This window comes from Neopelma chrysocephalum, unplaced genomic scaffold (genome assembly GCF_003984885.1).
Source record: "Neopelma chrysocephalum unplaced genomic scaffold, ASM398488v2 Primary Assembly neopelma1_75, whole genome shotgun sequence".
Lineage (NCBI taxonomy): Eukaryota > Metazoa > Chordata > Aves > Passeriformes > Pipridae > Neopelma > Neopelma chrysocephalum.
The window spans coordinates 602,668-630,248 of NW_020897736.1; the positions used below are offsets into that span (position 1 = coordinate 602,668).

At 39.5% G+C, this 27,581-nt stretch overlaps 1 protein-coding gene across 4 annotated transcripts in view; it reads left to right on the top strand.

Annotated features, from left to right (window-relative positions):
• Positions 1 to 27,581, top strand: part of MYO1E (myosin IE) — a 238,807-nt gene that overhangs the window by 195,556 nt on the left and 15,670 nt on the right. For all 4 annotated transcript variants that reach the window (XR_003534996.1, XM_027688412.1, XM_027688411.1 and 1 more), the window contains 15 exons: positions 4,365 to 4,452; positions 6,081 to 6,170; positions 6,982 to 7,113; positions 8,379 to 8,513; positions 9,679 to 9,811; positions 13,263 to 13,459; positions 14,449 to 14,529; positions 14,916 to 15,002; positions 16,238 to 16,324; positions 17,383 to 17,550; positions 18,317 to 18,402; positions 18,980 to 19,061; positions 19,859 to 19,965; positions 23,160 to 23,258; positions 26,990 to 27,134. Coding sequence is in view for 3 of the 4 variants with exons in the window: in XM_027688412.1 (XP_027544213.1) it covers positions 4,365 to 4,452; positions 6,081 to 6,170; positions 6,982 to 7,113; positions 8,379 to 8,513; positions 9,679 to 9,811; positions 13,263 to 13,459; positions 14,449 to 14,529; positions 14,916 to 15,002; positions 16,238 to 16,324; positions 17,383 to 17,550; positions 18,317 to 18,402; positions 18,980 to 19,061; positions 19,859 to 19,965; positions 23,160 to 23,258; positions 26,990 to 27,134 (1,717 nt within the window). In the remaining variant the exon portion in view is untranslated. The remainder of the gene's footprint in view (positions 1 to 4,364; positions 4,453 to 6,080; positions 6,171 to 6,981; positions 7,114 to 8,378; positions 8,514 to 9,678; positions 9,812 to 13,262; positions 13,460 to 14,448; positions 14,530 to 14,915; positions 15,003 to 16,237; positions 16,325 to 17,382; positions 17,551 to 18,316; positions 18,403 to 18,979; positions 19,062 to 19,858; positions 19,966 to 23,159; positions 23,259 to 26,989; positions 27,135 to 27,581) is intronic.

Sequence of the window (27,581 nt, forward strand, 5' to 3'; positions counted from 1 at the left end):
TTCATAATTAGACTGAATTTTGGAGTGACTTCACTGAAAGTCCCTGGTGGAACAGGAGGAACAGAGCAATCTAGTTACCCAGGTTTTTCCTTCTTTTCCCCTCTCAAGATGGCAAATTTCCCCCCTAAAGAAAGGTTTGGAAAGAGAGAAGGTAAGAAATAAGGTGTAGACTGGACCTATTCACAGTCAGATCAAAAAGCCTCCATCTGGCTTATGGTGCACATGGAGCCTCAGGAATGGATACCCAGGATGGTGGGAAGGGGTTGGGACACTCCTGTGTCTCCCTGCCGGGTGGTTTGGGGCATCTGTGGCATCACCCTCCAGACCTGGGAGGGGACATGCATTCCTACACACCAGACATGTACTTCTGGGCAGGTGAAGGAAGGTCCCTGCTGCAGTGAGAACACCTTTTGCCAGGACAGTAATTCCAAATAATGCATTTGGACACTGATAGAAAAAAACTCATCCTCTTCAAAAAGTCAGTGAATGAACTGGGAAAGCATCTCCAGAAGGAAATATGGTTCTCTGAAAGGCTGAATAGGTAGCAACCAAAAATAATCTCTTTTCATGTGACAATACTAAGTAAAAAAGAAAACCTGTTACCAAACAACCTTTCTAGGGCCAGTGAAGCCTTTTTCATTAGCTGAGGAATTTCAGCATCTATGCATATGTGTTAAGATAATGATGTGTGCACAGGTGTAATTAGAGCTGAGGAGCTGGGAGCTGTTTTGCATGGCTGTTCAGAGTAACCAGTGAGGTTATTCATGGGCTGGGGCCTGGCTCAGTGCAGGTGCAGGGTGTGCTCAGGTGGGAGGAGGGAGCAGTGCCCACAACTCTTCCCTGGTTTTGTTTGCGCTGGGCAGAATTAGAGAGGAGGTTCACTCATAGCAGTTACACTGGACTTTGATTTCTGATTGAGTTTATGTTTTACTGAGACATGGTATTTAATGTAAGCCTTTCTTGAACTGAACTCATAGGTGTCTTCTACAACAGACTGTTGGCATTTCTTCCCCATGTGACACGGCAGCCCTTCCAGACTGTCCACAAGGAGTTGTCCAGTCAAGATTTTAATTATGAAGGGTTGTCTCTTGTGGCTTTTAATTCCTTCTGGACTATCACTGTTCTCTAATTAAGAGTGTGGAGGTTATGATTAGTATTTTTCTATTATGTAGCAAAAAATGTGTTTCTTCAGAATGTTCTTAAGGTTTTACCTTTCTATAAAGCTGAGGACTTTATTTGCACTTTGACTCTCTGACCTCTGCCAGGAGATGTTGCCATTGCTTTAAAGCAGTTTTTCTTATTTGTAATTTTAGTTTACATTTTATATTTGTGTGGCAACCTTTGAGTACAGGAAAGCAACGTGTGATGACTGCACACCTGAGAAGGCAATACTTCTTAAGTAATACAAATATACATTAATGAAAAGATCATTTACCACCCCAGTTGTTTTTAGTGAACAGCTCATGTCTAGCTTCAGTCTATGAAGTTCAAAATTTAATATGAGATTTCTAGTCAGCTTCTGTATCTGAGCTTTCCAGAAGACTCAAATGAATGATTGTTCTAAAACATCTGTAGAGAATCTTAACTGGAAATACGGTTCAGTTTTAATGAGGAAGTGATAGAAACCTAACCCAGTAAGAAAAGTTAGGTAAGAGCTCTGATTCAGAAGGGAAAAATATTTCACTGTAGTTATGCTGCTGTGGTTTCTCTGAACATAAAGAAAGTAAATTTTCTATGTAAACACACTAAAAAGCTTATCCAAACACATCAGAGTATTTTACATATACAGTGTTCTTAACTGGCAGATCCAGGAGGTCTTTCTAAATATTTGTTCTTAAAATTTCTACATTGTCCTGGCAGTGTAGATAAGCATCACTTGTATTGTTCTGCAGCCAGGGATACTGTATTAAATGTCACTCAGAAAATTAATTTTAGAGAGAAGAATGATGCTACGTATCAGATCTTGCTTCTCTAATCACTGATTGTATTTCCTCTGGGAAGGAAGCAAGGAGCAAAAAATTTTCCCTCTGCATTTGTAGCCTTACTCTGATTTCAGCTAAGCATTAATTGACTTTGTGGAACAAATTGTCGTTTTTCTGAAGTGGCAAATAATGCTAAAAGAAACATTGTGTCTTTCAAAACATTATGGTTTTTGTTCGTGATTGAGGCTAGGTGATGTTTTTACTTTTAGCAAGAAAAGTCTCTGAGAAAATTGTCAATATCACAATCCACTATAAGCCATTATAAGAATTTTTTCAACCTTTAAAAACCTCCATACTTCCAACATACTTAAAATATTGTTAATAGCAGCAGAGCAGTAAGATATATACGAAAAATTAATAACTGAGCTTTACTGGGGGCAGGATACCATCCCATCAGATAAAGCTACTTTGGTTCATAAATAATGTATCATCTTGTTTTATTCTACTTTAATTGGAGCAATTTGCTGGTCTTTGATCAATAAAGACATAAAACTGAAAAACAGTGCATAAATCTAAATGCATAAATCTAAAGCAACCTCTGGAAGACAATCTTTTCAGCCAAGTTAATTTAATAGAAAGGCCCACTTACCTCGAAGCAGAGACAATAAAATGGAGTTATATTCCTGCAGGTCAGTTCTGTGGCAGACGCTGTGGAGTGAGAAATACAAACCACACTTAATTTGAACATGGAGGAGAAGGATAATTGATGCATCAAAGAAGATCTTACAGAAAAGTGTAATGTTTTCACTGTGCTAAATAACACCTGATCAAATTCATTCAGTGTTTGGCCTCAGATCTCCCTCTGTATTCATTTGGGAACTGCATGTATAAGCTCAGAATATGATTGGGTCTCAAATGGTTTGTTTGGTTTTACAACAGGATGAGCAAATTTACTACGAGCAAATTTTCAGGAAATGTTGCTTTAATTATTGAAGTATTGCTGTTTTGAACTTCTAAAACCAGTTTGCCATTCAGCCAACTCTGCCCCTGTGAATGTAGTAGATACAGACTTTCTTCTTTGTGTCTGGGAAAAGGTGACTTGGAAGAATAATAATATTCATGATCTGCACTTCACAGATGGATGATGAAGAAGTATTTTTTCACCTTTTCAAGTTTTCTGTTTGCTCTGTAAAACTGCCATCGGGAGAAGACAAAAGCAGGAAAACATTTCTGGGAAAATAATTTAAAAAAGCCTTTCAGTATTTCTGTACCGTTTGGAAGCTTTAAAGATGTGAAATGATATTTGCAACTTGGCAGTTTGGGGAGTTTTTCCAGAATGAAACCTTTGGAAATGTCTCTATTACTCATGTTGATAAGGAGCTCTGAGTTGTTCATTCTCAGAGTCCTTTTCCTGGGCAGGACACGCTGATGTTTCTCTGGCAGTCGCAGCTAAAATTTGTGCGGGAGCAGATGTGCATTTGATCCATATCCAGGAACAAGTAGGCACAGGATGGAAGAGTCAACAACTTTCCAAACAGCACAGATTTTCACACAAGAAGAAACTATTTCAGCTGTCTTTGAAACAACATTAAAGCTGACACTGAAACAACACCCGTGTGCTGGGGTGGTTTTGTTGGTGCAGTTATCCAGGTCGTGGTAAATTCATTAAGGTCAAAGCTGACTTGCACCAGGAATTATATAAGTCTGGAGGAATTTTGTTGAAATGAACCTTTAAGGGATGAAGGAAAGTGTGAGGTTGGATTGTCTGCCATGCCAGTCTTCTTTCCCTTTTGGGAAACTTACTGATTGCAAGAAGGCAAAGCTACTCATGTTGTGAACATTATCTACCATCGAAGTGAAATATTATAAAGGAAGGAAGGAATTGTGAAACCTAGTATGGACTATTAAGACTTCTTGTACCCTGTGTCAAGAGGCATAGGAACAGGAAGGCAGTTCTTCCGTCATTCAGGATGTGATTAATAATGCCTCATTATTTCATTCAGGAACACCTAAAACAAAAGACTCCTAAAATGAAGTAGGTATCTGGCATGGCATTCACAGCTTGGATTTTCAAATTAGTTTTTGTGTTAAGATCTGAAATCCCACTAAATTTAGATGGGAATTGAGTTCTTAGCACACACATTCTCTTTTGAGCATCTTGGTTTAAGTAGATGTTTCTCAATTTACAGTTTTCTGACTCTGGAGTCCCCCAGAGATTCTGATGTCCCTGCAAGATGATGTATTCAGAATTTTGTATTCACAAACATCCAAGTACCCTTCTACAACACTGTATCACAGTCTATATATTACCAGTTTACCCAGTGTAAATGTGGTTTCTGTTGTTAAGGTACCTGGCCTCGATTGGATAAGCTGAACCTCAAAGTACTCCATTCTAGAGTTACTTAAAAGCTAACGTGTATTTTTGTGTTTCTTTTTCTGTAGTGGGGAAAGTGGTGCTGGAAAGACTGTAGCTGCTAAATATATCATGAGTTATATCTCCAAAATTTCAGGAGGTGGCCCTAAAGTACAGGTGAGTTGAGACAGAGTAATACTGAAGCATAAGCATAGTCTAGAGGTCCTCAGAGGGGGAATGACAAAGGATGTCTTGGCAGATAAGAGGCACATGACCCTGGAAAATTGTGTGTGAGCAGCTGGAAATCCATCCCAGCACCCAAAGCAGAGACACCTGAAGTGGCCAGTGCTGCTCCCTTGGATGCCTGGGATGGGAGCCCTGGGAGTGAGAACTCCAGACCCAGAGCCAGCTCTGCTAGAAGTGGTGTAACTCTCATGCTGAATTACACCTACAAGCTTTATTTTTGGTTTTTGTTCAGATAAGTGGTAAAAGGTACTTTTAATTATTGTTCTTAACCAGATTAAGAAAAACAACATATCTTCTTTTAAAAGATGTGTGGATTTTTTCCTCCCATGTTGGCATTTTATTGAAAACTGAACTGGCTTTTTGGGTTTTTATTACTTCCTTTGCACCTCTCATTGGTGTGTGTACATCAAAGAGCCACAGCAAGAACATCATCCTTTTTTATGAGGTTAGCTAGGCAAACTTGGAGTGTCTGAAAGCTATCTGAAACAAAAAACAGTGCTTTTATTAATAACTATGCCACTGATGTCTGCTCTACCTATCAAAACCCATGAGCTAAAGCTGATTGAGTGACTTAGCCATAAAAATTCCCTTAAGGACATTATGATGTCACTCCCAGACTGGCAGGCAGTGGTAGGTAGGTAGTGGCTGCTTTTCCCAGTCCACTGTTCTTGAGTGCTTCCTGTGACTTTTGCTTTATTTGCAGTCTCTGATGTTGAGTGTGTTCTTTCTGCTTAGTTTTGTGCAACAGTGATACTGGGAACATTGCAGAGAGAAATTCAGTAACCAAGAGAATGATCCAGAGAAAGTATGCACTGTGTTATTTTTGGAATAAATATAATCATAGTTTAGAAGTAAATATTTTGTTTTATTTAAAAGATTCCAGCTTTTTGTACAAAATTAAAAATTAGTTATGACAGAGTAAGAGTTGATGAAGTTGGTAAGTTGCCTTGAGCATTTCTTTTGAAATAAAATTCCACCTTCTTTTCACAACCCAGCATGCATTGGGTTTTTTCCAAAGCTGATGTTTTCTCCATATTTCCAGCTCCTAGGATCAGATACAGAGACAATAGTAACACGTTATATTGCTTTCTAGGGCAGCTAGATAGCAGCATCATTGATCCCAAAACAGATTGCTGAAGCACTTGCAGATTCCTAAATGTCATGCTGCTGTGACTTCTTTGGTTGTGGATCCAGACCCTCAAAAAGATTTAAAATCTCCTGTGTATGAAGGAAATGGTTTAAAACGAAGATGATGGAAAAAACAGATCAGTTTATTGGCTGTGTTGCTTGGCAGGACAATGAACAGAAGAACCAGGTTTTAGCCTCAAGCATTTTGTTCGGTTTTGTAGGATTTTCCTCAAAAAGTAGAAACTAGAAGCTTTGAAAAAAAATGGTTAGATTCTACTTCTTATCTCATCAAGAGGATTTTTACAGATGGAGGATTTCTTGCCTTTTTAATGTATAATTTAGATGTCATGGGGTTCGTTTTAGAAAATCTGTAAGAACTTTAAAAATGTCTATTTCTGAATTTGTATTTCTCTTGTTTTCTAAAATTTTAGCATGTTAAAGATATTATTCTACAGTCCAACCCTCTACTGGAGGCTTTTGGGAATGCCAAAACTGTACGGAACAACAACTCCAGCAGATTTGTAAGTCCCTCACCCCCAGAGGTTACTTTATCCTTCCAGCCTCTGTGCTGTTACAGAGACTGTGTTCAGGAGTATAATGTAAATTGACTACAAGTGAGGTAAATCTAAGTAAAATATAAAGCAAAGTATATATCAAGAGGCTTCTGTTTCATTCTGTATAGGTTGCATACTTTTTTCTCTTACAGCATGTGCTGGTCACAGTTTATAAAATACCAGGTCTGCAGCCTTTGCTAATCCATGGGGGCTGTAGGCAGGGATTGCCTTCAGTCTGTCATTGTAAAATAGTCAAGATAATATTGTGCAGTGACTGCTCACTAGGTGACATACTGTGGGTTCCACTGGAGAAAGTTACACACAGGCTTTAAAAATCTGAGCTGTGTTCCTCTGTTAAGGTGGGTGTTAATGCAGTTAATGTCTCCCTGAAAGCAAGAGGTTGTGGCTTCACCTTGCTGCCGAGCAGAGCACAGTTTGCTGTTGTTTGTAAATCCTTTAAATGGACTTGCTGTATAGATGAGCCTTATGGTTTCCTTTGTACTAAGCAAGATTCTCAGCAGTGAAAAGAAGGCACTGACCTCCTCTCTACATTTGCATTAACACATGATGGATTGTCTCCAGTCTAGAGCTGTGTAAATGCAGAAAGAAAGATATGTGATGGTTCATGAATCTAAACTTGGCTTGGACCTTGAGGCAGCTGTGCCACTGCATCCATAAAAAAGAAATATCCCAGTTACCTTGCTTGGGATATAGTAGAAATGCAGGATTTCAAATTTGCTTTTACTAATCCTTTAACAGCTTTAATTATTTATTGCAGGGGAAATACTTTGAAATACAGTTTAGCCCAGGTGGAGAACCAGACGGAGGGAAAATCTCCAACTTCCTGCTGGAAAAATCTCGAGTTGTAATGAGGAATCCTGGAGAGAGGAGTTTTCACATTTTTTACCAGGTCAGAAGGGTATAGATCCTTTTTGAGTTATTTAAAGTATCCAGGACCCATTTTTCCTTTTGATTGAAAAGTCATTCTCGGAGCAGTGATATTACTGAGTACACACTCCCAGAGGTAACCTGGCACTCTGGGAAGCTCCATGGCATGTTAGGACAACACTTGACATAGACCTTCCTGGCTGCCTTCCAGCTCCAGAACAAAAGTACTTCATCATTTCAAAGGCCTTGCTTGGAAATTCATTGTGAGCTCCCATATGGAGAAGTCTAGCAGAAAGAATATAATAGAAAATGAGAACTTTTCAGCAGATTTCTTTTTAAACTGGCCTATATGTATATAGAGAGAGGCCAGTTTATATATATGTATATATAGAGACAGAGAGATATTTGATTCTCAGTTAAGATTTCTGGGACATTTGTGACAGTACTGTTTGTTGAACCCACCAAGTATCCCTGTTTTTTGTGTTTCAGAAGGCTTTGCTGGCCTTCACTGGTCCTGGACGTGCACAGTCCTTACCTGCTCCAGTGCTGTTGATCCAGCTCTACAGATCTGGGGGCAAAGCCAGTGCATTGTCAGGGTCTGGGAGCAGCTTCACAGAAAGCTCAAGTGCCATTGCCAGGGTGGAAGGCTGAGTTGGAACTGGAATTGCTCCAGGAGTTGTGTTGTCCTCTTCCAAGGAGGATGAACAATTTGCTCTGTCCTGCTGCTTTTCCTGTGGCTTGGAGAGGCTTTTTGACCCAGGAGTTCAAACACCGTGGGGTTTTGACAGTTCTGTTTTGAGGTCGGGTCACTCCTTGCTGTTGCAGTGCAACACTTCCAGTGCACAACTGGGTGGACTTTAAACAGTTCTGAGGAGCACAAATGGTGCTTGTCCTCACAATGGGAGTCAAGGATAGTGCTTCCTTAGGATGCTTTCAACTCTGCCTGGAAAACTCATTGCTCCCAAGGATTTAGGTAATACATTGTAGATTGGAAAACCCACTTTGCCTGTTCTTTTTGAGGTAGAGATAATGGAAGGCATTCAAGTCAGTCATATTTTTTGCTTTTTATTAGATGTGGAAGTTAGAATTAAACCATTCCTGGGAATAGGACTGAAAATCTAGTCTTTTGGATTAAACAATTACCAAAACACAGGAAGGATACATCCCTGGCACAGCACTAGCCATACCTCTCCCAGTAATTTCAGGCTCAGTCACCTGTTTCTGACCCGCCTCAGCTCTGCTGAAGATCATTGTATGATACCTAATGTGGAGGTTTTTATTCTGCAGCTGATTGAAGGGGCCTCCTCAGAACAAAAAAGCGTTCTTGGCATCACCAGCATGGACTACTATTACTACCTGAACCTCTCTGGCTCCTACAAAGTCGATGACATCAATGACAAATCAGACTTCCAAGAAACACTGGTGAGTTCTTTACTGTATGATTTGCATAGTGATGGATGTATGTTCATTTCTCTGTCCATCTGTAGCAAAGACATTGATGTATTAATGTGGGAATGAGAAATTAATGTAGGTACAACTTATTCTAACTGTATTTTGCCCTGAGGGCGAGGTTACCCTGAAGACAGACAGCTTTTATAGAAAGGCATTTTGTGTTTCAGTTTGTTCTATTTCAGAAGGGTACAAAGTTAATGAAATTTAGTTTGGTGCAGATAATCTGCAGTATGAAAAACGTGGGAATGCAAACACAGTGAGGGACTTCCATTAGAAGAAAATATAAAAGCGTGCCCTGTTTTAGCTGAATTCTTAGTACTGACTGACCTTCCATGTTTGTTTACAACAGTGTGGCTGAAAAGCTGGAGACAGGGACTGTGAAAGCACAGATCAGGGATCTTTATCCAGTGCCATTGCCAGTTCATTATGTGACCTGTCAACTTGTTGATCTCCCGTTATTAGTAATTTACTTTTTAAAATAAGGGTGGTAACACATTTATACATATGTTATATATGTAATTTAAAGGCCTGAAAAAATAATTGTTACTATTGTATTCTAGCTCATCTGGTATTTTAGAAAAACAGTCAGTTGAGAAGGCATTCTGTGAGTTATCATATACTCTGAACTCCAAACCCCAGTGTTGTTGTGGATTATTTTCTACTAAGTGGCAGAAATTCACAGCCCAAGACAGACACTCTGCTGCTTTTTAGAGTCATTCAGCACAGCTTAACAGTTCTTAGTGTCTCAGTGGATGAACTGTCTGTGTAGAAGGAATAATATCATTGTCTTTTAGGTTCATTGTTTCCATTTTGCAGTGAAGCTATTTTTAGTGTGATACTTAACAGCAGGTGTTTGTTTTTTAATAATTTTATTTTTTCCAGAATTTATTTTGTTATTACGTCTTCTAAGCAGTGTAGATGCTTCTGTATTTAATTAAAAAAAAAACCAACAAAAATGCTGAAGTAGGACATCTGGTATCTTTTGGAACTTCAGGGCAGGCTGCGATGAAATTTGGTTGCCTTAGGAATTTGGACTGCTTTGAAAAGCACTAGTTTTTATAATCAAAATTTAAAAAAAATTTCTAAGACAGGAGTATTTGATTCCATTTTTTTGTTTGTTTGTTTTTCTTCCCAGCATGCAATGAGTGTGATTGGGATCTTTGGAGAGGAACAGAATTTGGTACTGCAGATAGTGGCAGGAATTCTGCATTTGGGAAACATCAGCTTCAAAGAAGTTGGCAACTATGCAGCAGTGGAGAGCGAGGAGTGTGAGTACCTCTGGAAACTGTTCCAGGAGCAGCCATGGGCTGAGGCCCAGATGGCACAACTGCACTTCAGAGCTGCTTATCCAAACACAGTGGGTCGTTTCTTAGAGTAAAGGCTGCCAGTTTAGGGTCTCTTCCAAAACCAACCGTGCTGAGGCCCCTCTTTTGTCTTGTAAAATGCCAATGACTTAGGGGGAGTAAGATCTTGCATTTTGAATTTAAGAAATCCTGTTCCAACCTTAGAGTATGAAATAACAGACATCACAAGAAATGCTTTCAATCAGGCTTGAACTCTGCTCCTTTCAGTGCCTCAGCACACATCCATAAAACACTGATTCCACCCTGGTTTGTGTGACCTCAGTGTCCTGTGAAGGCAGGGACCAGCTTGTACCAGGGTGTCCCTGCTCTCAGGATGTCCTTGGTGCCCAGGCACACAAACATATGTGTACGTGTGCCTTGAAAACAGACATCCAGAGCTGAACTGACATGCAGAATTTACATACTGCAGTTATGTTTCCTGTCTCAACATTCTCAACCAAAACCTCACTATTAGACACAGCTACTATTTCTTCACAGTTTCATTTTGCACAGTGCTCTGTCCTTGCCTCCCTCCCCCCACGATGCTGTTCTATATCAGCGCAACCCACAGGAGCAAGATGTTGGAAGATTAATGGTTTTAAACATTTTAAACATTTTTGTCATGATTTATACCTTGCATCTAATGTTGATTTATGCTACCTTGATAGTTTTAGGACAGAATGGATAAGCACAACATATACAGTACCCAATACATACCTGTCTGTTCTCTTAACCCTTAGTTCAGAATGGGTCTTGTGTTTAGGAAAATTGCATTTGTTTAGCTTTCAGTAGGTTAGTTATGAATAAAGTATCTTGTGCAGTCAACTTCACACCCGACTAACTGCATTAGTACTCTCCTGCTATTTGTTTTAAGAAATTGGGAAATAAAAAATTATTAATTTTTAACCTTACTGTTCTCTCAAATTAAGAAATTAAGTGAACCCAAAGAAAAACATTTTGTGGCATTGTATACATCCAGATAAAAGTATGGGATTTTTATATGCTTTATGATTCCAAATGAGCTACTGTGCTTCCATTTAAATCACAGTATTTAGTGTTTAAATGAAATCAAGGCATTTAATAGCCAGACAAGATAGAGACAGTGTGTTGCATCAAAATAACAAACAGCAAAGACATGGATTGAAAATAAATCATTAAAGCTGAATGTATTTCTGTGATGAACCATGTCCACCATGTTTCTACTGATCACTGGGATATAAATACAGAAGTTGTGTATGAATAATACATAGAAAAAAATTAGAAGTAGAATAAATATAGAGCTTATACATAAACATAATGATTTTAAAGAAGCGAGAGAAGAAATAGCAATGTCTGGTGAAGTTTCTGCATTAGAAAGATGAAAGTTGGGCTCATTTCTCTTATCCATTAATCCTCCCCCCAGTTTACTGTTTGTCCTAGTCAACTAAATAGTACAGCATTTATAGCCTGGGTAGCCACAAAAGATAGAACACAATGAAAGACCACTAATCATTTATGCTTTGTGCAAGTCTGAAATAATACAAAGTTTAGGAATTTGCTCAATAGTGTTCTTGTTGCTATACAGCCAATTGCAGGGAAACATGCAAAGGCCACTGAAAACTCTGATCTCTTAGTCTGAGTCAGAATCAAATCTATACAGACTGCTCTGGACAGACATTTAGACAAGTAAGTCTTTAAAGCTGGCAGTGATTCCTGTTACAGTTCTTGATTATATTAATAGTTGAAAAAAGTTCTTCTTATTTATTCTAAATCTTCCATGTTGCAAATCACAGCAAATACTACTACTGCTCTCCTGGATGCAGAAAAGAATTTAAACCATCCCTCTTCACACTTGCATTGCATTGAAAGAGTTGTTTTACACTTCCTGAAAACTCCATGAAGTGAACCGAGGCTTTTCTTCACAGTGTGTATTTAAAACTCTTCCACTGAATGCTACTGATTACTCTTTGAGGATCATTTTTTTCAATTACATGCATGTCCTGCTTTATAATAATTTCCAGACTGTAATTTTATGGTCCCTAACTAGGGAAAATAATCAGGCATCTTAAGAATGTGAAGTTGTATGGAGTCCTGGCCGGGGACTCTTCCCTTACAGTAAATCATCAGCACTATGGAGGAAGTCTCTGAGCTGTGCATGGTGGTTCTTACCATTACCCTGTCTGCATAAATTCTTACCAGTAGTATTGGCTGAGCACTTTTCCTGGCATCTTTACAGTATATGTGAGCATATTTGGTCCATAATTGCCTACATTCTTTTACTTTTTAAAGCATATGATGATTGACCTTTTCATGTGCTCTTCCATCTAAGTTCTCAGTGAATTACCAGAGATGTTGCCAGTGCCTCAACTTTGGTCAGTTGTGTGGTTCCTAGTACCCTAGAGTAAATTTAATCACTTTGCTGATGGTAATAAATCAGATTTCAGAGAGCTGGTGGTTATTTTCAATTTTAAAAATAATTTTGGATGAATGTACTGAAGTGTTTAGCGAGTTCATGCTGTGACATACAGATATGTAAAGCACTGCCTTAGTGATTATTTTACACCCTCCTCACACCAGTAAAGTAGATCTGAAACCAATGGAACATGCAGGAAACACTGTTAGAGGATTATGTGGTTTAGTGGAGGTGCAATACCAACTCCAGGAGTTACCCTTGGGAGCTATTTCCATATGCTTTCAAGATGTTTCTCTTTTTCCATTCCTGAAGGTGTGTGACACCTGCAGCTCACATCTGCACCACATGCTAAGAATGCAGAGAGGACTGGACTTGTGGCTGCTTGTTGCACAGATGCATTTTTGTGCTTTACTTTTAAACAAGGGAAAACAGAATTTGCAAAGTACTTCCAGAATGAGGGATTAAAAAAATAAAACCAAGTGAATGGCAAGGCAATTGAAAAGTTTTTGCAATGTCCTCACTTACAGGAAGAAATGGAAAGAATATTATGAAGCAGATAGCCTATTTTTTCTTATTCTTTAAACATTTCATGTTTTTACAAAGAACTTTCAACTTGTCAATTTTATTTAATGTGTGATCTCTCTGTTTTTATTTCCATCTTCTCCCAGAGTGATTTGTTTGAACCACATAGTTCAAAACTATGACCTAAGGCAGCTTACATGTTTGAAGGACTGAAGGTACAGAAATAGCTGACTATTTTACTTCAAGGTGCTTTATCTTAATTGAAATCCATGCAAGTAAAGAGTTGAAAATGTCCTTGAGGAGCATAGGGGAAATTCTGACGACCTAAATACCTCTTCTTTTTCTTTTTAAGCTGCATGCCCCATGAGTTTTGTTGTTATTCAAGATACGGTTAATTTTTTTTCCTTTTTTCTGTATTTAACCTTGTAAGTCATAATCCAGCAACCCTGATCTTTCTTGCAGTTTTGGCTTTCCCTGCTTTTCTCCTGGGAATTAACCAGGACCGCCTGAAGGAAAAACTGACCAGCAGACAGATGGACAGCAAGTGGGGAGGCAAATCTGAGTCCATCCATGTGACCCTGAATGTGGAACAAGCCTGCTACACCAGGGATGCCCTGGCCAAGGCCCTGCACTCCAGGGTGTTTGATTACTTGGTGGATGTAAGTTGGATTTCCTTGATTCTGCTGGAGTATCAAAACCAGTACAAGTGCAGCAGGAATGTTCCTTACGGTGCTTTTCTTGTCTGTCATTTCTTTGGCCTGGTGTGTTTCTTTGCCTGAACCTGCCCAGGGCAGTGGGAGCCTGACCAGGGCATCAGGCCCAGGGCACTGCTGATGGGGCAAACGTGACACGTTCTTTGAAGCAACCAGCTGTGCTTTCAGTCTCCTGCCTCAAGTGTCCCCTGGGGTACTCTGACATCTCCCTGTCAGGATCCATACTTCTCAGAATCTTACTGTCTCCTACGTAGTTGAGCAGAATTAGTGGATTATGGTCCCTTGCTCTCTTATCCCACTCCCCTGCAAAGAGCTCCTTCGACATCCAGATGTGGCAGTTGAGCCAATGGCCAAATTCCATCCTTTATGCTAAAGTACTCCCTTGTTTGGAGTGAGCCCCTGGGCTGGACTGGAGGGCTGGGACTGTGCCTTTGACCACAGATGGATGAAGCAGAGATGTCCTCCCTGGTGGCACTGCCAGTGTCTCAGAGGTTTCCCTCGGCATGACAGCCCTGAAAGAACCACTATGTGCCTGTACCAGCACTGACACTGCAAAGAGTCAGTCAAAACCACAGAATAAGGTGAAAAGATTCACAGTACCATCTGCAAAATGCATCAAATATCAGACTGAAAGCTGTTCTTTTTTTGTTGGCTCCTTTTCTTCAGCTGAGCTGGTTACACTGAAAGGGAAAGATTTTTACAAATAGTAGATCCAAAGGCTCACTGACCTGGAAAACAGGATAGCATACTGTTCATTTCCTAGCTGTTAGTAACACTTTGTTAAAGAGTGAAATAACCTATTACATATACTGGTATTCAATTAAAATATGTTATCTTTTAAGAAACCCAGTATTTTTATAGAACTGTTTAAGAATATAAATATCTTTTAAAAATATAAATACACTTTGTTTTACATTTTGTTTCTGTTTCATTAGTCTATTAATAAGGCTATGGAGAAGGACCACGAAGAATATAACATTGGTGTCCTTGATATTTATGGCTTTGAAATATTCCAGGTAAGGCAATGCAATGCTTGGTGTTTGAGCAGATCTGACTGAGCTGAGGTTTTTTGTAAGTTAGAGGGGGAAAAAATCCAAACCAGAAAAAAAACTCAACACATCCTGTGGCCAGAATAAAAGCAAAAAAAACCCAAGCGAGCTTCCTGGACATTGTGATCTCACTGGTAATGTCTCACTTAATAAACATAAAGTATTGAAGGAACTTCAAAGAAACTGGGTCATTGATCTTAAAAGAAAGATCTGAGATTCCACAAAATGTCTATAAAGTCAGCAACCCATCTATCACTGACAGTGTTTCTTTGAAGCTTATTGCCAGCATAAGAACTAAAAATCATTGTATATAAGGCAGGAGACTAATTTTTAAATTGTTTCCTTTTCTACAGAAAAACGGTTTTGAACAGTTCTGCATCAACTTTGTTAATGAAAAACTGCAGCAGATTTTTATTGAACTGACACTGAAGGCAGAGCAGGTAACCAGACATTTAGTATTTTTGAATTCACAAATGAGCTATTACTTTTTCAATTGTTGGAAAAATTGAGGTTTCATCATCTGTTAACAGTAAAATCTGCCCTTTTAAGCAAGACAAAGGAATTAAAAACAACCTTTGTTGTTGGCTGACCCTAAAACTATGAACCACATGAGCTGCAGGCATTTGTTGTGTGGCAGAGTGGTACAGCAGTGAGTCCACCCCACGGTGTGCTCATGCAGTCATATGACTGGCCAGGCTTGCTGCAGAGTCTGACTCACTGACAGAGATGGAAAACTGCAGCTTGGCTCCATCCCTGTGCTTCCCTTGAACACGACACACAGTTAACTGGGAACACGTCTCTAAATTTCCTCCACACTTTTTTTATTTTTTTAAATATATATGTATATGAATGAAATAGATTATAAACAAATGCAAAAATACTTGTGAAAGTATTTGCAGTTCTCTGCTCATGATCTTACTGCAAAATCTCCCTTTCCATGAGGGTGAGCTCCTGCCTGGGAGGGCAGGCAGAACAAAGCTGAGGCAGGGCCACTGTGGTGAGCTCAGGGCTGGCCCCAGCTCTGGGCCAGGGTTTTCAGGAATGCACACACACAACTGCCCTTGTGTGGAATCACCCAGTCACTGCAGTGACCTGCAAAGGGTGCAGCTGAACTCGGATATGTGCAGCTGAGAGGTCAGTTTAATCCAATGTTAGTGTGAGTTCTTGCCCAGTAAGTCTCTGGATGTGTTTGTGGTTATGGTAATTGCTACAGAAATAACAAGCTGAGCTGTGTCTCCGTTCCATGTGTTTCTAAATGTGTTGGTTTGGGGGTCTGATCCTCAACCTGCCTGTCACAGGCGGAATTTTTAGACTCGATCAGGATGTGGAGGCTTAGGTACACTGTCAAGATACTGTTAAAGTAGCTTTGTTACTATTTGCAAAGTGCTTTGACAATAAATGCACTGTAGAAGTATTCCTGATCCTGTCAGTGCAGGGCTATGAATGACAAAGGAATGTGTGGGGAGAAGAGTGGGATTCCGATTCATCTTTTAGGCAGCAGAGAGCTGGATTTAACCATCATTAGGGTCATTTCTCCCACCTCCACCCAATCATACATTTGGCAAGTCTCCCTGAACATGAGTAGTGCAGAGTTTGTGTCTGTGGAGTGTGTTGTAAATCTAGTGCTACATCTGCAGTGCAAAGGAATATTTGCATCTTTCTTTCTACTTAACAGGAGGAATATGTGCAAGAAGGAATTAGATGGACACCAATAGAATACTTTAACAACAAAATAGTGTGTGACCTTATAGAGAACAAAGTGGTAAGTATTTAGAACAAACAGGTGGAAAAAACAAGTTTTTTCACTAAGATAGTTGGGCAACTGCTTTGCTGTCAAGAAGGTTCATAGGAAAAATGCAAATACTGTTGTTCAGTTACTGAGTCATACTATGTCTATATATAAATCTTACATAAGATGTCTTATAAGAGCTCTAAGATATATGTCATCTAAGATACTATCCAAAAAGAGAAGTACATGATTGATGTGTGACTAAAAAATACAATGATGGAAAATAAAATTTTATCTACCTGAATTTATCATGACCTTACTGACATACTCTACATCAGATGATGCTTTTTTGTGTGCCTGGAAGATGTAATTCAGTCTGGGGAAGCTACAACACCACCTTCCTTTGAGGTACTGTTGCAAATTAATCAGAAACAAGTGAAGAGAAAGTATTGTAGATAAAAGAAGATTTGTGTCTTTGCTCCACAGAATGTTCTGCAGTTTCAAGTCTTTATGCTCTAATTTGGGGTGACAACAAATGTTGAGTTGTCCTTTAGGACAGAAGTAGGTTGTTTTTCAGCTAGTTCTTTATCCTCATGTAGGCCAGAACAGTAGATCAAATACTGTAGTGAGTTGTGCTTAAATGCACATCAGATTTTGCCCATTTCCTCTCTGTATCAGGATAACTAGGAAGAAGATAAGATTTCTGTCACAATATCAGATATTTAGCTCTAGGTTTGTCAAACTGCAGCATGTGAACATAAATACTTTCCTCAGACATTTTTTTATTTTTTTGGTGGAATGAGAAAAAAAACCTGAAGCAAATGTTGATGTTTTTGTTTTGGTTTGTTTTTTCAACAGTACTCACTGTTTTCCCCATTTTTTCCAACTGTCACTATCACTGCATGAAGTGGCATTTCTCCTTAAACTGTTTATGTAAAAATTAATCTCTGCCAGTTGGAGGGAAATTCTTCCTGATTCTGCTCTGGTAGTTTTGTAGCAAAGATAGTTTTGTGTTTGAGGGGGGAAAAACTGGCATCATAATTTTTTGCCCTCCTCACTTGTGCTGCTGTTGTTGTTGTACAATATTCCAGAATCCCCCCGGGATCATGAGCATTCTGGATGACGTGTGTGCCACCATGCACGCGGTGGGAGAAGGGGCTGACCAGACACTGCTCCAGAAACTCCAGATGCAGATTGGGACTCATGAACATTTCAACAGCTGGAACCAGGGATTTATCATTCATCATTATGCTGGAAAGGTAACGTGGAAAATCATCACTGAATTTTCTGTGATGTATTTATAAAGAAAAAGAGCAGTAATGAAAGGAAGGGGGAAGCCCTATAAAGGGCTGGTTTGATATAAAATAACCAGATTATCTCAGGAGACAGTGTCCTTTCACAGTGTAGGGAGCTTAGGACAAATATGCCCCAATGTGTGTCCCTTGCTGAGGAGAGACGAGTCTGGGCCTTGCTGCTATCAAACTTACTAACCAGAACTTAATACTAAATGTAATAAATAAGTGCCCCTAGACTTTGATTAATTGTAATCTTAATTGCTTGTTATAGTGGCAGTAAATTTAAAGAATTCAGATATAAAAATGACACTATGATATACCAATAAAACTGGGAATATAACATAGAGTTCTGTGTTCTTTGGGTTTGTTTCTCAGACTAGTCATGGTTTCCTGTAGTTATAGTTAATGACAGTAAATCCTTACTAAGCAAAAACTTTTCTTCAGTAAAATTCAGTATTAAATTCACTTGTGTCATATTCCATTCACTAGCTCCATAAGTCTTTTTAAATTTGAATTTAAACTGAATTTAAAAATAAGGATGAAGCTCCTTTTTGTTTGTTGTGAAAGAGTTTAATAATACATGCAGGGATTTGGTGCTCATTGTAGTATCTAGGTTTGACCAGACTAACCAAAAAGTTCAGAACAGCTACTGATGAGGACAGAATTTAAATTTTCTTTAATTATTGGGTTCTCAACTTACCACAAACAATCAATTTCCACCTTGGCCCAGGTATCTTATGATATGGATGGATTCTGCGAGAGAAATCGGGATGTTCTTTTCATGGACTTGATTGAACTCATGCAGAGCAGTGATTTGTACGTAAGCAAAACTTGCTTAAAGCTAGGAATGACTCTTAGTTCAGCTGGATGCAGAGGGCCTGGCTTCTCTGCTTTGCAACTTGTGAACTCATTTGTGTAAAAGTGGAAATAAATCACAACTTGCATTATATTGACCTTTATTTTCTACAAACTGGAGTGAGGCACTGCAGTGTGGGAATCAAATGCTGTAATGGCAGCCATTGGTTTTGGCCTCAGACAAGGCCATCAGTGCTTTGGCATCCTCTCAAACAGGCACTGCTTTGACAAAAAAAGTAACATTTTTTTGTTATGTATTTTATTAATTGATGATTACTCTTTAAGAAGTGTGCATTTCTTCAAGTCTTCTAGAAGTCTGGTATCATGTCTGCCAATGCTCACTAAAATAGCAAGGGGTCTCTGTGAGGAATGAGGCTCGTGGAAAATACTAACCTTAAAATAGATTTGACATAACTCTAGATTAATAGAAATAGCTATTTATATTCTGCTCAACTACCCACTTTTACAGCACATTCCTTGACATGCCTGCACTGCATTGTCTTTCCATGCCAACCTTATTTTATAAATTCTTTCCTAGGCCTTTTATAAAGGCTCTGTTTCCTGAAAATCTTCAAGTGGACAAGAAGGGCCGTCCCACCACCGCGGGCAGCAAGATCAAAGTATGTCTAGTTGTGCAGTGAAAGTGTGGGTGCATGTGGTTTTGTGTTTGGGTATGAATATCTACATAAATTTTTTTAGAAGTCTTTTCTATTTTTTGCTGTTCAGACATTTTTAAAGCTAGGCATCAGGAGGATCTCGATGCAAGGTGATGCATTGGTTCAGCTGTTAGAGTTGTCAGTGTTCATTAAATGTTGTGTTCAGCCACATTCCACAGCAGTGAATTTTCCAAACGAGCAATTGATGGTACTTGCATGTGCATAATGAATGCTTCACTCAGCCACTTGATGTCCCACAATTAACTACAGATAACTGGTCTCTTTATAGTGCAGAAATGCAGCCCAACGCCCACTGAAGTCAATACAAGTCTTTCTACTGACCACAGTGTGCCTTGAATAAGGCAGCAAGTGTTAGAAGGCTTTGTCTTAGAAGTCTCTTTGGAGACTGATTGTAAAATACACACTTAGATTACACATTGCTCTGGAGATCAATATTTTATCCACCTCTTTCCTCACATTTCACCCTGACACTCAGGTCCACTTGATGCATTCCTTGTCACTCCTTATTTTTATATAGTAGTTTAAATACATTCCATAGCTGGAGATAATGATGCCTTCTCTTTACTAAGCTTTTCATGAGGTGCATATTATTTCAAGACACTTTGGTTGTTCTGGAGAAAGACCAAAGTCAGCTGCATCTAGTCAATGGAATCATCAGCAGATGGTTGATAATTTTAGAATTCTCTCGGGATTTGTAGCCTGTTCAGCTCAGATCCTATTGTTTTTCTTCTCTTTTACAGAAACAAGCCAACGACCTTGTAGGCACCCTGATGAAGTGCACACCCCATTACATCCGCTGCATCAAACCAAATGAAACAAAGAAGTCTCGAGACTGGGAGGAGAGCAGGTATGGATGAGCAGAGTATGTGATGGGAGCCACTGCTGGTAGTCCAAAGAAGCCACAAAAATTCATAATTTCTAATCACACAGCCTACAAACAGAACTAGATTCTCTAAATCTGGCATGACTCCTCCTAAAGTTTGAAGATAAGGGATGGTCACTTGGTCGAAATCAGCAGTTAGTGTATGCAGTTTTTAGCTTTTCTCCTGTCAGTTATGAATAATCAACATTTGCACGAGTATCAGTATATTAGTATATTAAAGACTCAGTTTTCCATGTAGAATTTGCACACCAAATGCATTATACATATCTTCTAACTTTTGCTACTTTTTAAATTTAAAAACAGCTTCTGTTAAGAAGCTAAAAAGGCAGTAGGATTTCTATATCTGCTTTTATGCATCAATCTTACCAGAAAGTGCCCATAACCAACAATGCAGAAGGTTCCTGTTTTACTTCTTGACTTTTAAGTTTAATTAGCCAACTCTTTAAAGGGAATTCACTGGAATATTGTATCAGGTGATTATATAGATATTAAATAGATGTCTAAATCATCAGTTTGGTTTATCACATCTTAGCTGAAAAAAGATGCTGTTCTCTTTTGCACTGAGGTAGGTGCTCAGCAGGGTGTGTTTTCTATGTGAGGGCCTGATGTAGATAACATTTATTACTATTTACCAAGTACTTTTGGTAGTGGTAAAATTGCTGGTGAAGCAAGTGGTTATTTCTGTTCCAGTGAAACAGGTTGCAAGGCCTGATAAAAAACATTCTTGAGACCCCCCCAGCAGAATTCCCTTGCTGCCCTTTGGCATGCAGGCTGGCACAGTCACTGCAGATGGAGAGCACTTACAGGAGGAGTTGGGGCTGCCCTTCAAGTGTCACTGAGCTTGGCAGGAAATGGAGACCCTTTTTCTGGAGCTTTTCCACCTCTGAAAATCCTACTATGCAATGCTTAATTTTCCACTGACACTGGGGACTAAAGAAGGGGAAAGAAAGTGATCCTGGGAAAAGTGTTTATAAAACTTCTAACTATAAGTTGAGGGGCTTTTAAAATCAATCATTTAGGTATTTGGAAACAGGCCTGTTATTGTGGAAGGTGTTGCTGGGAAACCAAGGAAACAAACAAAAAAAATCCTAGTCCTGAGAAAAGGGCAGCTTTCAGGAAACCCCTTTTGGAGCAAAAATGGGCAAGATTTCTTCTTGTTTTCCCCTAATGAGGATGGTGTGTTATCAGTAGCTGCTGTATTTGCCAAGTGAAATACAAAGGATGAGACAAAAATGGAAGTGCTGCTTATGATGGTAATGCATCATCCCTGTTTAAAACTCCTGACATTCCCTCTCATTTTAATCTGTGATTGCCCATCCATTGTAGTAGGACTTCACTGTGGCAATTAGGGACAGGTCTGGGGAAAAGAAATTTAGATACATATGACAATTCAAAGTTCAGCTTAATTTTGTTGTTTCTCGATCTTCCTGTGAGAGGGAAACACAAACCATAGCTGAGTTTATGTGACATTTTGCTGAATGGTTGATTAAAGTTTTTTTTCATGGTTTTCTGCTGTGATCACATAATGCTGCATCATACCCCATAGCTGATGTGATGGGAATAGTAATTTGCTTGTTAGTAGCAGGTTACTAGACCGTGAAAACGTTACTGCAAAAGGAAAAAGCCTCTCACAAAGCCTGTCTCACTTCATGCTCAAGCCATGTAACTGCAGCTTTCTGCTGCTGTTGAATAACTTGAAAATATTTAGCACTGAAACATAGGCCTTGTGTAATATCTAAACCTTGTATAATACCTTAGTTATTCCAGAAATTGGGGTGTTCTTGAAATGTGTTTTTGTTCAGGTCCTGGCACAGCCACTTGGACTTGTGTTCAAAACTGCTGCATTAGCTGAATTCCCAGACCCTGACCTGCTTGAGGTTGCTGCCTGGAGGGAGATTTTCAGTGTGCCTTTTCTCAGAAAGGAAGGGAAAAACAGAAAAATGTCTCAAATTCTCTGGTGCTGGACACTAATACTGGCAGGACAGTAAGAAAATAGGAGTAGTACTGTTGCTCCAGTGCATTATTCCAGATGTGAACAGGAGGGAAAGCTATAAACAGGAAAATATATTTTTGTCCACCAACTTTCTACTGTACCAGAATTCTTGGAGTGGGTACAAATATGCTTTATTCCTTGAACACAGCAAGATTAAAATGTTTAGTATTCTTTAAGCTAAAAGAGCAGTATCACTCATCATTTAGTAAAACACCTCTCAAAAGTGTTCTTTAAAAAGAAGAAATAACAGAAGGGATTTTGTCATTTGTGTAGCAAGGGATTTCAAAAGATTTTTCCCTTCATACTGTGAGTCATGTGAAAAAAATGTCCCAACAAAAAAAATCAATGGGCAGTACATTTTATATTGAAATTTAATATTTCAAAATAGCTGGAGAAATAACATTGAATTAACTGAGAGTGTCTCAGGATTTGAAAAATTTTTTGTAAAATCAGAGAAATAGTAAGCAAACCAAAATTAACTGTCTTCTTACAGGCTTTTTTTTTTAATTATATGTAAAGAAATGTTCTTTTCTATACTGTTTGTTGACCAGCCAAGCTTCAGCCAGCCTTGTGCCTGTCCTCAAATCCTTCCGTTGCAGCATGGTAAAATTAGGAGGAATTCTGGCTTTTCACCAGTATACTGACCTGGCTTGCTTTCTGATTCTTTGTGAAGTGAAAGTTTGGCATCTGGGGCTTTTTTCCAGCCGTCAGACTTGGTCCTGTCTCCAGAACAACCAAAAAAATGCTACTCTGTGCTACTGTCGCTGTTTGAGCTGTGTAAAGCATCAGTAAAACCTACAATAAAAGAACACAAAAGAGTTTCCTGGTCCCTTGGGAATTGTATGGGTAGTAGTTACTTGGCCTCTCATGGGTAATAGTATTAGCTAAGGAATTTGGACATTAATTACCTTGGAAATGGGATGCTAAACTAGGAAAAAATGCTAAGGTAAACCTGCTACCTGTATTTATTTCAGCACTGTAGTCTACCTGCCTTGAATATTTTTCCCACCATGCAGTGTTCATGGTAATGTGGGAGAATAGATTCATATACCTGTACATGAATTTTAGCAATCTTTAAGCATGATTCAGACTTTTAAGAACACCTCCATCCACAAGTAGGCTGAATTAAAATGGGTGGTAAACCTTGCGTTGTTTTTGTCCACAGAGTAAAACATCAAGTGGAATACTTGGGTCTGAAAGAAAATATTCGAGTAAGAAGAGCTGGTTATGCCTACAGGAGGGTTTTCAAGAAGTTCCTGCAGAGGTAGGGTGATACTCATTTAGAAGCACTACTGCACACTTGTTTGTATGATGGGGGGGAGCCAAGAGGCTGCAAGTTTTGAAAGCTCATTTCCCACTTACCCTTTTCTCCTCATTTGCCTTGCACAGTGATCTGGATTACACAGATTTGAGACTGTTTTAAGGCCTGGCTTTGTGTTTGTGAAAGTATTTTCATTTTTTCTGTACACTTGCCTAAGGCCCCAGTTCTTTTCGTAGTGCTACGAGAGGATTCCTCAGAGTTAAAAGAGTTGAGGGAACTGCTGCAGTGCCAGAGACCTGCTAGCCTTTGTTTCAAATGGTACTGCTCTAGCTCTCCCAGCTCTTCTTTCCCAATGACAGACAGAAGATAGGTAAAGAAATCCATGCCTGCCATTCAACCATTGCAGTGTAGAGAGGAACTTCAGCTGAAATTGCTCATTATCCTTCCAATGGTGTTCCAGCAGCTGGGAATGGGGACAACTCAAACCACTGCAGCTGCTCTCTGAATGAATGAAAGCAAGTCAGAGCTCTGTAAGACCAGTCCTTTTTGCAGTGTCTTAGGACCAGCTGTTAAGATGATTAACTACCTCCACTAGCTAATGAAATCCTCTTAAATAGAAGCAGTTTCAAGATTTATACAACATTCAGCTTCTGGTTTTTAGAAACTTGAGACATACAGCTAATAAATGCCCAAACAGACATTATGTGACAAAACAGCTCTTGTTGGAAGTCTTTGAATTGCATTTGAGAATATAAAACAAAACCCCAAGCAGTATTTGCAAGGGGTGGAGTATAATTAGACAGCACAGGACAAAGCCATGAATAATACTTCATGATAATACCAAAAATGTTCTAATAATGTAATAATAGTCAGACCTAAAATCTCTTCAAGTATGGACTCAATTTCCATTATGGAACAATTTGAAATTCCTTTTTCGTCACGATCTTCAAGCCCAGATGTATAAACACGATTATGCTTCAGGCTGTGTTACTTAACACAGACTGTTGCTGAGACAGAACAGCAGATTTATAACGAGTATTAAAATCCAGCCTCCATAGTTGTTGAACACTGGCTGTGAGGGCTGTGCTGGTCTAGCAGTCTGCGCAAAGGAAAGCTCCATGGTACTTCTGGATCCACAGGCAGCTGAAACCATTCTTTATGGAATTCATCCATTTGCTTCAGACTAATTAGCTGTGTTAAATTTAACATTGTGTTATGAGTAAAACTCCTCCTGCTCCCTTTCCATCCACAGTTCCCTGGGATGCAGAACAAGCTCTGTTCTGACCCCCTGAGTCAGTGTGAGTAGCAGCTCAGAGCATGGATGGCCAGGAAGTGCATGCTTGGACACTTGTTTGCATTGGGCGTTCCTTGGCAGCTCCAGATAAGTGGAGATTTCTGGGCTGAATAGACTTTTATGTACAAAATTTACATTTGCATGCAAAAAGCCCCAGTCTCTGAAAAGGCCTGTGTGTTCCGAGGCATAACCCATCTGAAAGCTGAGCTCCCTGCTCCCACATTTAGACATGAGACCCAACTGCTTACTGTGAGTTTATAAGAGAGAGTTTTGGAGGCAGTCATGATTTGAAATTGTTTCAGGAGCATTTAAGAGCACATTTGTGCTGCAGTAAAGTGTAAGGTAAATTACAGAAGCTTGAAGAACTGAGGTGCCTGGCTAGTGCCATGAGCTGTTTGATGGGAAGCACAGGGGGATTGCAGTGGCATTGCTAAACAGCAGCAAACAGTGATGGAATTGTCACCTTGGCAAATTGTGAAATGCTTCACTGGGGCATGTTACAGAATAATCTGTTTCTTCTGCCCTGCAGACTTGCCACACCAGTAAAATGTATGAAGTTAATTTGATAAAAAAGGAGAATTTCAAATCTATTAATTTGTACCCAAGATCTTTACTTATATTGAAAGGTCTTAAGAGTTCAGGAGATGTAGGAGAGAATTTGTAATATGCTGAAATGTCATGTCACATTCTGTTGTGTGGAAGGTAGCAGTTTCAAACACCTTTATTAACCTCACTCCTTTATCTTCAGACTTGCTTAGATCCACCTATACTGCAGGTGGTACATGATGAACCTGCAGAAGAGGTTAAATAAATGAGCTGGGACTTACTTTAAATTACAGCTCCTTACTGGGTGCATCTGTTTATCCCATAATACTGATAAATAACATAAATATGTAAGTGTAGACATTGTCTGTAAACATAGATTATGTTTATATAATATACAGTATAAATATAGCAGTGTAATAAATGAAATCCTATATTTGCTATATTTAAGGTGGTGTAAGAGCTAATTCATTACACCATCAAGCATAGTACCTGAGCATTTGTTAACTGATAGATTTGAACATGAGAACATCAGTGTTTTCAATCCTACTGAATTATTCATCACTTATCATTCTGTTCTCATGTGCCCTCTATTCAGAGGTATTTGGGTTTTGTGATACATTTCTTTTTAACTGTTTGCTATTTTTCTTTTTGTGGTATAGTTGCTTAAGTTGCATGACACTGTCTCTGGTTCCTGGCTGGATAACTTTTTAGATATTATGAGTAATCAACATTCCTTTAATGTATTTTCCAGCAATTCCTTGTGTGCTTTTTGAAAACATTTTATTAGGACCTGCCTAAATCATCTTAAGAACTTGGAAATTATAACAAACTAAACTCCATACCTTATCACTTTTTTCATTTGTTGAATAGTTTTACTAATAAGCATGATTTATTTCATATAACTTAAGTACAATTAAAGCATTAAAATGAAATTGTCAAGAGTAAAGAACATAAAATATTTCAGGGAGAGATTTGTCACAACATATTTAGCTGTTCTCCAGTCTTCTTGTCACAGGAGTCTAAATAGCTGCTGCTAAAGAAGTTACTCACCCATTGACACCCTGAGGCAGCTAAAGCCCATCAAGTGCTCCTTTGGTGGGCAGTGGAACAAGGCAGCTTTGTGACTCCAGCCTGGCAGTTCCAAAAGCCCAAGTTAAGCCTGAAAAAGTGGACAGTTTAAAAGGGACCAAAACCTGGCATCTGCTTCATTCTCAGGGATTACAGAGAATACCATGAGAGACAAGGCTACTGCTTCTTTCTCTCAAATCCATGTTATTATAGCACTTCCTGCTCCTTCCCTAGCCCTTTGGGTGGTCATTCCCAGTGTTCCCTCAGGTAGCTCCAAATCACTGTTGCCTCCCTCTTGCCCCAGAGGCCAAGCCAAAGGCTACCTGAGGTAGAGCCAAGAGTGGCTCCTTGCTGAATGCAGCCCAGCTGTTGGACAGGTGGGTCAGGAGCACAGGCTGGTCTCACTTAGAAACAGGAAAGACCTTTGCAACCAGTTAGAGACTCAGAGGGCTTGAGTGAGAAATGGGCCACGGGCTTGGGAATGGATCTGGAATCCCGAGGATGTGGGTACTCAAATCTGGAGCGTATGTGAATAACCTCACCCTGGGCTTCAGCAGATCACAGCAGGACTGTCTGCAATTGACTGCTGCAGTCACCAAACAACAACACAGCAACTGGAAATGGGAGACTCCAGGGCACTATTGTCCTTCTCACTGCAGTTCTTTGGTCTCACTAAACAAACATCTTAATACTCTGCATCTTGGCACACACCAAGCTCTGAGTCCTGCTCCAGTTGTTCACTCTCCCCCAGGGTAATGCTGACCCAGAGTCGGTGTCCTGCTGCTGTTGGATGCCAGCTCTTAATGTCTCCTCCTTGGTGGTTCAGGTACGCCATCCTGACCAAAGCAACCTGGCCTTCCTGGAGAGGAGAAGAGAAACAAGGAGTCCTCCACCTGCTCCAGTCAGTCAACATGGATCCTGACCAGTACCAGCTTGGGAAATCCAAAGTCTTCATCAAAGCTCCAGAGTCTGTAAGTGTGGCAGAACATGATTCTTTAAGTATGCAACTGTTTTGCTGAAATAAAGTCCTGCCCACTCAGAATTTGAGGATGGGATCTGCTGAGGTGGGAGAAGCATGAGAGTATAAGAGAAGCTGGGCAGGTCTGCCACTGCCACTGTCCAGAGGTTGAGGCACTTTTACAACAGGCACACTGCATGACTGACACAAATACAAACAGCATTCAATGCATCGAGAAGAGGAGATGGGATATGAAGATGCTTTGGTGGCAGGTTGCACAAAGTGACATCCAATCTGTCATATAAAGAAATATCATGGCATGAAAACATCTGTGACCGTTACCCAAGAAAACTGGTCCTTTTCTCAGTGCAAGCACTACTGCTGAAGGTGGAATGGTCCCCAGTTAGTAAGGATATGTTGTGCAGCATTGAGTAAATCAATGTTCCAGAATGACTGCAAC